The sequence below is a fragment of the Crocodylus siamensis genome, chromosome 10, assembly GCF_052110815.1.
Source record: "Crocodylus siamensis isolate JL-2025a chromosome 10, ASM5211081v1, whole genome shotgun sequence".
In the NCBI taxonomy this organism is placed as follows: domain Eukaryota; kingdom Metazoa; phylum Chordata; order Crocodylia; family Crocodylidae; genus Crocodylus; species Crocodylus siamensis.
The window spans coordinates 4,347,819-4,357,429 of NC_143404.1; the positions used below are offsets into that span (position 1 = coordinate 4,347,819).

The window sequence follows — 9,611 nt, forward strand, 5'->3', positions numbered from 1 at the left end:
CACGCCCGCCTGCTACGGGGCCCAGGTCCCTGCCAGGAGGTGAATGGCACTATTCAGCGCCGGGCTTAAAACAACAGCTCCCACCTCCTGCGTTCCTCGTCCAAGCCCGGACCAGGCATGGGATGGAGAGGGCAGGGGCCGAGGGGAGGGGGGCGGCCCCAGGATGTGCCGAGGGAAAAGGAGGCGAAACCCAGAGAAAACGAGCCCTGCGCCTGGCTATTCTCCCTGCTCTAAGCAGCGTGGGCTCCAAGGACCCCCAAAGCGGGTCCCACAGGGCCGGTACTCGCATCTACCGCCAGGTCTGCAGGGTCCCTTCCAGCCCCTGACAACTAGGAAACGATGCAACTAGAAAAAAATCAGCGGTGGGTTTATCAGGGCTCTGCACCTACGGAGACCCCGCGGCCTGGGGCCGACTCCATCGCCCCAAGTCGCGGCCTGGCTAGACTCGGTTTTTCCTCGTCTCGTCTGCTGCGTCGCCGGCTGCGCTTTCTGGCTCTGCCTCGCGTCCCTCGGCGCTGTGACGGATGCCGTAGCCGAAGTAGATGAGGAAACCTGGGAACGCGCAGAGCAGCGATGGGGGGCCTTGTCCCCCCCCTTGCCTGCCTCGCCTCGACCGGCGCAGAAAGCCTCCCCGGAGGACACGCGAGTACACGGTGGCTGCGCGGAGAGCGGGCGAGGGGGCGTCTATCACGACCGGGCCACGATGTTTTGGGACGGCATCATGCCGCAGTGCCACAGGGGACAGGGACAGCCCGCAACCCCCTCGGCCCTCGAAGCCCCTTGAAACGAGGCTTACCGATCGCCATCCACGCCGCGTACCCCAGCCAGGTGTCCGTGCCCAGCTGGGCCATCAGGTAGCTGTTGGCGAGGAGGCTGAGCAGCGGCAGGAAGGGCAGGCAGGGAACCTGGGGCAAACGCACGGGGGCTTTCAGAGCGCCAGGGAGCGGGAGTGATGGAGACGGGGGGCAATGAGCGCTCAGGGGCGCAGGGAGACCGGGGGCGGCAGCCACAGGGACCCTGGCGCAGTCAACGGGAGCAGGACGCCGCGCGGACGCGGCCCTGAGAGCCGCCAGGCCTCCGGCTCACCTTGAAGGATGTCTCCCTCTTGCTCTGAGGCTGCCTCCAGATGACGAGGGACCCCCCCAAAATCCCCAGGAGAGGGACAACCAGACCAGCGATGCACCAGGCTTCCCCAGAGACCAGGCACTGCCGCCCAGCCACGGTCACGGCGCTCGCCGCGCACACCAGCAGGGCTGGGGAGAGGACCGCGCAGACACTTTCAGGAGCTGGCTGATGACCAGGAAGTCCCTCACCCCCAAGCGGAGCCTCCCTCCAGCTCCAGCTCCAGCTCCAGCTGCAGCGCAGCACCCCGGGAAGCAGCGAGGAAAGGGACTCGAGCGTGTACCGATGAGTGTCACGGCACAGGACACCAGGCTGTAGGAGCGCGGGGTTGGACGCACGGGCGGACGGCGGAGCAAGCCCAGCCGCAGCCTTCTGGCCACCCCCTTGGCATCCGGGGCGTCCCGCGAGTCAGATGCAGGCTGGTACCTGTGCAAAGAGGCCAGGACGGGTGAGGGCTGCACTTCCCTCTCAGCCTCCTGCGTGGACGCCACGACCCGCTCTCCCATCACCCCGCGGGGAGATGCGGGGGCACTTGTCCGCACTGCCCCCAGGCCCCTGGCCAACGTGCTGTAGGACCCTTCCCGAGCAAGGGGACCCAGGAGAAGCAAGGCTGCTCCTTGCGGCGCCGAGAGCTGCGCCGCACCCCAGTCTAGCAAGCCAAGCCCTGCTGGGGCGCGGGGCACGGCTGCCCCACTTCTCCGGCCAGGGCTGCTCCACGGCTTTTACCTGAGGAGGAGGATGCAGACAGCGACCAGGGTGTAAGCCAGCAGCGTGCCGATGGACATCATGTCCACCAGGGTTTTCAGGTCAAAGAGGAAGGCCATCACAGCTGCGGACACAAGGCAGGGTGAGCTTCCAGCCACCGAATCAGGCCCGCAGGGATCTCGTGTCTGCCCAGGGCTCGGACCTCAGGACGCACCTCTGCCGGCCAAAGAGGCCTCGGCGGTCTCTGCTTAGAGCCACTGGAGGACAGGACTCCTGTCTTTGGGGCCACCACCACAGTCCCCACTGGCCTGGGACACCGTGTGGGGAAGACCACGAGCCCGGAGGCCCGGTTGTGTTGGTGAGAGCGCTAGCCGCTGGGAAGACCCCCACAATTCGGAAATACAAAGCTGGTCTCAGCCTGTATAAGTCACGCAGCCCTAAGCTGGGGGTCCCCGGCGCCCTCGGCTCTAGCTGCGGCTCACCACGGTTCGCCCTGGTTTGCTGCACGGACCTTCCTGGCGAGAGGCGGCTTTGTGGGAACGATGGCTTTGGGGGGCCCGTGGCATTCGCTGCTGCAAGACCCACCTACCTGCCACTGCCCCCGACACCAGGGTGGCGACCACGGGGCTCTGGCGGCTGCTGACTCTGGCCAGAGGTTTGAAAAGGAGCCCGTCTCTGGCCATGGCAAACAGGATGCGTGGCATGGGGAACATGGAGCCCAGCAGGCTGCGGAGGAGGAGAGACAGGGACATGAGCCGCCTGCCTTCCTCCGCTCGTCCCGTCTCTGGCTGAGCTGTGCTGTGTGTTGGGCCAGGCCTCTGACCCTTGCCGCACTGTTTTGACCCTCGCTGCATCACGGGGCTTGGTCTTTCCCCCAGGGGCTGCCGTTGAAACCACTACCGACCGTCTGACACGGCCTTCTCATCTTCCCCGACCCTCGGCTGGATGACCTCTTTTCTGAGACCCCAGGGCAGGGGTCTTGATAGCCAGCCAGAAAGCTGAGTGTGCCCACGGCGTGCGAGCGAGTCGGAGGGAAGCAGCAAAAACCCCCTCCCTGAAATGGCCTCCTCACCTGGTGGTCAGGGCACACAGCGAGCCCACGGCCACCGCGTACTTGGCCGCGCTCCAGCCCACGTACTCGAAAGCCGCTGGCAGGGGGCTCAGGGGGTCCAAGAGGTGATAGGGCATCATGAGCGTCAGGGCGGCCGAGACCCCGAAGTACGCCAGGAAGCAGACCAGGAGGGAGACGACGATGCCCAGCGGGATGGATTTCTGCGGGTGCTTCACTTCCTCCCCTGGGAAACACAAGCCTGGCTGGCTAAACGTGGGCGTTTCACGTGGCCCCACGGCCGCCGCAGCACCACCGCCCCCACTCCGGACCCTCACCGCCTTCCCAAATGCAGCAAAAGACTCGGACTGGGCCGGGACTGAGCAGGTCAAGCCCAGAGCTCCTGGATGCTAAGCCTGGCATTTACTAGGATGCCCTCGGCTGCTCGGGGCAGCGTCTCTGTGCGTGCCTGGGGCTGGGGCTTGCGTACTCCCCACGCTTCTCACTTACCCATGGTGGCAATGCAGTCAAACCCAACGAACGCATAGAAGCAGGTGGCGGCTCCGGCTAGCGTCCCGCTGAACCCAAAGGGCATGAAGCCCCCAACCCCGAACGCGGATGTCTCATTGCTTGCCAAGGACTGGTTACTATGGGCAGAAGGAGGGAGCAGGAGTCAGCCTGAGGGCCCCCCTTCGCCCTGCCTCACTCCCATCTGCTAGCCCTTGGGAAGGACAGGTTCAATCCCCTGCTACCGACTCCCTGTATAACCTTGGTGACATCCCTTCGCTGTTCAAACAGCTGCAGAACAGGCCGTCAGCCCTGTCCTTCCTTGTGCTACGGAGAGAGACCTTCCCTGGGCCCCCACCGTGCAGGGAGCCCCTCCTGCCTGCTCAGACACACGGACACAAGGAAAGCCCGCTTCACTTTTTCTCGGGCCGCTCCCTATTTTAATCAGCTCTGCCAAGCTGGTGCAATGTTGCAGCGGGCGTTGTTTCTTCGGACGGATTTGGCACGCTCAGCTCGGAGCCGTGCAGTTGTCAGCCTGCCCCCCTGGGCTAGCCTGGCTGCCTTCCTCGGAGCCCGCAAAACAGAAAGCAGCCAGGTCTTAGCTTGCATCGCGCCTGCAGCCACGGCCTGAACCCCCCTGAGCCGCGGGAGGAGACTCGCGTGCTGCCATCCGTGCCCCGAGGGCAGCCCTGCCTCTGCTGGCGTCACCCCCGCTGCACGGCTGGCAGGAGAAATCAGTCGCAAGCTGACACCATATCCAAGTGCACACAGCCATTTTCTCCTCCAGCCCGTGACGATGCCCGGGGCCTGGGCTCAAAGCAGAGAAATAAGCAGCCCCATCGACTGGCGGCGGGGGGGAATTTGATGCAAGGCAGCAAACTCGGGGGGTATCTGTGACCCTTCAGACAGCTTGCAGCCTGCAACTCTATCCCCCGGCTTCCCCCGGGCAGCCAGCGGCAGGGTCCAGGGTAGGCAGGCCACCACGAGCTCTGGCAGCGGACTGACACGGTGTTCAGGTAACGAGTTGCCCGAGTGGGGGGCAGGATACTTCCAAGCGGCTCAAGGGGATGCAGCCAGGCGGCTGAGATTCCCGTATCTCTTCATGCTCTCCTGCTGGTCTCTCCCAGCTCGTGTCCTCAGGGCAGGGTGGAGGAGGCGATGCCTTGTGCCTCAGCTGCTGCAGGCCGTGCTGTGCCTTCACCTGCCCTCGCTGACTCCCTGCCAGCCCCGAGGCGTCCTGCTAGTCGAGAGCTCCCTGCGGCGGAGCCGTCTAGATAGACCAGCTTGGGCTCCCACTAATACCTGCACCTCCACCGGCTCGGATTTGGGCAGCGAGGGCCACTAGGAGCCCATCAGAGCTGCCTAATCAACGCTCCCCACCCAGTGCTGTTCATAGCCCCCTCCCCAGCACCCTGGGGAGAGGGGCTTCATGGCACGCCCAGAGCTGGGGGGTCGCTCTGAGCGGGCTTCGGGGTGCCGGGGAACACGACTGGTACGGCTGGCGAGAAGGCAGATGGGATATTTAAAGCAGTTGGATCAGGGGATGGGTGTTCCTCGAGAAAGCGACTTGTCCAACGGGGAATCAAGAGCAGGGCACGGGGCCTCACCTGGCTGCGAGGACCGCCGTCCTCCTCAGGTCGTCCACGCTCAGCCGCCAGTTCCTCACGTCCCCCGTGACGAAGCCGCTCACCGTCACGAACGCCAGGACGAGCACGTTCACGGCGGTGAAGGCTTTGTTGACCGTGGTGGACTCTTTCACGCCAAAGGAGAGGAGCCCTGGGGACCCCAAGCGAAACAGCGGGGAGGGCTGGCTGGTACCTTGGGGGAAGGGGTGAGCAAGCGTGCACGCTTTTCATTTTGGGGCACCCGAGCTCAAGAGATTCCCTTTAAGTGCTTCGTGCAAGGCCCGCAGGGGGCAGGGAGCTTGCAATGCTCCTTGCATTGACTTGGACGATGCAACTGGCCTTGGATGGGGAGATTTCTCCTTGCCTCCAGCATGCAATGCTACAGCCTCTGCAGTCAGGTCCTGCCCCAGCGTAGCAGAGGGGGTGCAGGCCAGGGCCGGGCATCCCCCAGGAGGTTGGGGAGGCTCCCTCTGGGGCGGCGCAGAGGAGGGCAGGAGGCTGCAGGGCTCTAAAAGCAAGTCCAGCATCCCAAAAGCAACGCATCGAGCGCAGACAACTGCAAGCTCTGTACCTGACAGCACAGCAATGAGGCAGACAGCAAAGACGTCCGGGTATTTGGCCAGCCCGGGAGAACCCATGGCCAGGTAGGTGCCGAAAAAGCTCCCCATCTTCTTACCGAGGAGCTCATCGAACGTGGCGCTCCAGGCCCTGGCGACGCTGGAGGTCCCTGGGGAGAGGCAGCGGTGAGCGAAGCCGGCGGCACAGGGCGGCCGGACCTCCTTCCCCGACACGAATGCCAGGCACGGCAACCTCCTCCTGCTCCTCTGACTGGTCCCGTCCGTCCCCCATCGCACACTGCCCATCTCCTTCCCTCGCTCCTCCGCCCCGTCTTCTGCTAGCGCCGGCCGCAGAAAAGCTCTTCTGAAGAAGTGTGCCGGGGCAGAACTGGGCCTCGTTTCCAGCATGTTGAAAAGGAGCTGGTTTTCCCCTTGCCCCGCATTTCGGACTCCCCCCACCTATATTCTGCACTGCAAAGGCTACCAGCACTTCACGTGGGCTGGATACCAGCAGATAGCCAACTTTCCTGCTGGCTGTGACCCACGCTTCCCAAGGAACTGGGCGGGGACGAGATGTGAATTTATTTAAAAGCAAAACGACTGTGATTATTGGGGGGGGGTCTGGTACCGATGACATAGGACAGCAAGAGGTTCCACCCGGTCACGAACGCCCACAGCTCGCCCACCGTCACGTAGCTGTAGAGATACGCCGAGCCGGTCAGCGGCACGCGGGCCCCGAACTCCGCGTAGCACAGCCCGGCCAGGACGGAGACCAGGGCTGCGATCAGGAACGAGATGATGATGCTGGGCCCCGAGCTGGCTTTGGCCACTTCCCCTGCCAGGACATACACCCCGGCCCCCAGCGTGCTGCCCACCCCCAGCGCCACGAGGTCCAGGGTGGAGAGGCATCGGCGGAGGGCAGATCCCTCGGAGCTGCCGGGGGCGAGCGGCTTCCTCCGGGAAAGCATCTGGAAGACGGGCCTCAGGGCTGCCCAGGCCGGCATCTGGAAGACAGGAAATGCTGGGGCGGGGGGACAGCTGCACGCCAGGCGGTTGCCCCAGGGAGCTGCCAAATTTGCCCATCTTTGCAGCTTCCTCCTGGCTCGGAGACGAGGTCTCCCTTACATGAACCAGCCCCCAAGCATCCTCCCGGGAGTGTCTACGGGGTGTCGCTGAGGTGGAGAAGCCGAACTGGTGGCACGCTGTCGGCATGGCGGTCCCGGTCCAAGAGCAGACAACCAGGCACCAAGAGAGCCCGTGTCATTTGCCCGTCTCAAAGTGCCTTGGGAAAGGCCACTCTCCCCATTTTACTGATGGGGAAACTGAGGCCCAGAGAGGCAAAAGAACTTCCCCGAGGTGCCACCACAAAGCTAGGACTGGACTCCATGACCTGTGAGACAGCAGCCTGTGCCCAGCGCCGGACCATGCTCATGGCCTGAACGGTCGATGCCCTTTGGCCCCTGCCAGCAGACAGCAGTGCCCAAGGATGCTTCTCAGCACCCCTCTGCTGCACATGCATTCCTGGGGGCAGCCCCGAGTTTATTAGGCTTTTATGCTCCCCCCAGCCACTTTCTGCAGGGCAGGCTCCAGGGCTCAGCAAATGCACCCTGAATTCCTGTGCCTCCTTGTGCCCCTCCTGGAGCCTCAGCAAGGTGCCTGCTTGCTTTTAAATCGCCTAAATCCGCTACTTACAGCATCGGTGCCAGGTGTGTCTGGGAGCCCTGGGTCACAGCAGTTCGACTGGGAACTCTGCAAAAGGCTCCCACAGGACCGAGGGCCATCAGCTGCAGGGAGGGTGCTGCCCGCAGCCCAGTCTCTGAACTGGGACTGTGCCTGCCTGGCACTGGTCCTGCCATTGAGCAGCAGAAGCAGCTCATGGCACCCTCTTCCCCGGATGCACAGGTCAGCCTGGAGCCCCGAGTGCAGCGTGGCTGCCCTGTGTAGCACCCCACTCCTCCAGGGCCACGGCCGTGCCGGCAGCACCACACCCCAGTGGCTCCGGGAGCTTGGGTCAGCGTCCCCAAGCCCTCCGTGGATGGGCCGGGCCGTGTCTGAGCCGGGGGGGCTCAGAAGCACTTCCTTTCTGCCCTCTCTCTTTGGCCATGTCTTGCCTGGCTCATTGCCACGGGAGGCACAAAAGCAGAATAAAGTCCCGTGCATCGGATCCTGCTCAACACACGACCCCGCTCCCTTTCTCGGGCCTGTGCTCGTGTTTCACCTGCACGTGGTCTGATGGAAACTCTACCCTGGCTTCTCCCCATCCTCTGCCTGTGCGGCCACAAACCGCTGCTGTCCCAGGATGGGTGACGTCCCTTCCTCTCTTTGCCAGCCGCTCTCCGGCCACTTTGCATTGCAAAGTCTGACCCGATTCTTTTTTTCTTTCCCTTTCCAAAATAAGCTACTTACGTCTCGGCTCCTTCGGGATAGCGGGTGCCAGCTCGGACCTGAGAGCGAGCCGGGTACGTCCAGCCGCGGAGGGGAATAGCTACGCTCTCCGCGCTTCAATCCATGTCATCAGAGGCCTGGCCCTTCCCTTGGCCGGCCTGCCCACCTACCCCTGCCCTCCGCCGGTGGGCCGCACAATGGGGAATCTATGCAGAAATATTTTTCCCACAACAGTTTCCAAATCATACTCGTGGTGCACAATGCTAATAGGCTCAAGCGTATTATCCACCAGCTTTAATTAGCATTTGGACATTCCCAAGGCTGGTTGAGAAGGAGTAGCCTTGCCCTCTTCAGTTTTTTCTCCTGTTTTGCCCTCTCTTTCTCCCACACATTGGGAGCCATGTTGTTTGTTTCTTTTAGGGTCAAAAGGCAAGGAGAGAGAGTCATGGATGGAGAAGAGGACACTGAAAGCTAAACCCAGTGCCAAAGGGGACTGGACAAATAAAAGTCTGGGGGAAAGGTCTGCTGGTAGGTGCAGAACAGGGTAGTTAGGGAGGCAGGCTTTGAACTAAAACTTCCTACCCCTTTGAATGCTGGAAACTGCCGTGGGAGAGAAGCAGAGGGTGGGAAACCCTCCGCCACAGGTGCCTCTACACATGCATTAACATGCTTTAGTTAATGCGCATTAAATCTAGCCCCTCCATTGCTTCAGCCCGCCTTGCAGCAGGACTGGACACCAACGCTGCTCTCCGGTGCAGGGAAGAGGGTGGCCTGGCGTGGCCGGTGGCGAACAAGGCATTTATTGTCTTCAGCGGCTGCCTCTTCTAAGGCACCAGATCACGGCGCCAGGAGTGAGCGTCACCCCAGCCAACTCAGAAACTGAAGAAAAAGGCCGGGGTTGTATTACCAAGCAGGCCAGGTCCAGGGGACGCGCGGGCTGTCATTCAGTGGCCGGTGGGTGGATCTGAACTCGGGCTCCCAGCAAGCATCCACAGAGCTTGTGCTTCCCCCTGCCACTCCAACCCCCTGCCTTCTCGGTGCTGAGACCACCAACAACTCCTGCACCCCCCATCCTTCTGCCCGGCTTATATTTCGATGGCAGGGGCCATCTCGGTTCTGCATTCGTGCAGCCCTGCTCCCGGGGGACGGGAGCTCCTGGGCTCACCCACACCACAAATAGGACACGATACTAATAACGAACCCAGCTCTGCAACGAGGGCCGTGCTATTCATTTGGGTAGAGAGTGTCTCATCAGGCGAGCAAAGCAACGTCCCGCCTTGCTTCTGCCAGAATGGAAAGCCCTTATCTCTACTTGGGTTCAAGCCTACCCTGCCCTTCTGCTTGAGGCGTGCCTGGGATGCTACCTCCTGCTGCCTCCTTTTTCCAGGCCTTTGCCTTCCTTGCCAGCCTTGCTGCCTCAGTTTACCTGCTGAAGTAAAGCACAGGCCCCCCGGCCGCGAGCCGGGATAGGCGGCAGAGGGCAGTGCTGGTTCACGCAGCAGCGGGGCTGGGCTGGGGGTCTCGGGCCAGGAGGGGGGTCACACAAAGCGGTGGGCATGGAAGAGGCGGGGGGCTGGGAGCGGGTGGGTGCCGTTTCGCTGGGCTCCGAGCCGCTTTCTGAATTCTGGGGGGCTGGCTCGTGCCTTTGCACACCAGCAGCGC

The 9,611-nt window shown here is 62.9% G+C and overlaps 1 protein-coding gene across 1 annotated transcript; it reads right to left on the minus strand.

The window, feature by feature from the left end:
* Nucleotides 1-233: 233 nt before the first annotated feature.
* LOC149856123 (cationic amino acid transporter 2-like) lies at nucleotides 234-9,218 on the minus strand. Its single transcript, XM_090020457.1, is given in 11 exon segments — nucleotides 234-552; nucleotides 797-905; nucleotides 1,087-1,237; nucleotides 1,240-1,548; nucleotides 1,849-1,951; nucleotides 2,417-2,553; nucleotides 2,900-3,122; nucleotides 3,386-3,522; nucleotides 4,990-5,158; nucleotides 5,579-5,734; nucleotides 6,193-9,218. Coding segments are annotated over 11 exon segments (1,983 nt in total). The 5' UTR covers nucleotides 6,569-9,218; the 3' UTR covers nucleotides 234-439.
* Nucleotides 9,219-9,611: the final 393 nt, after the last annotated feature.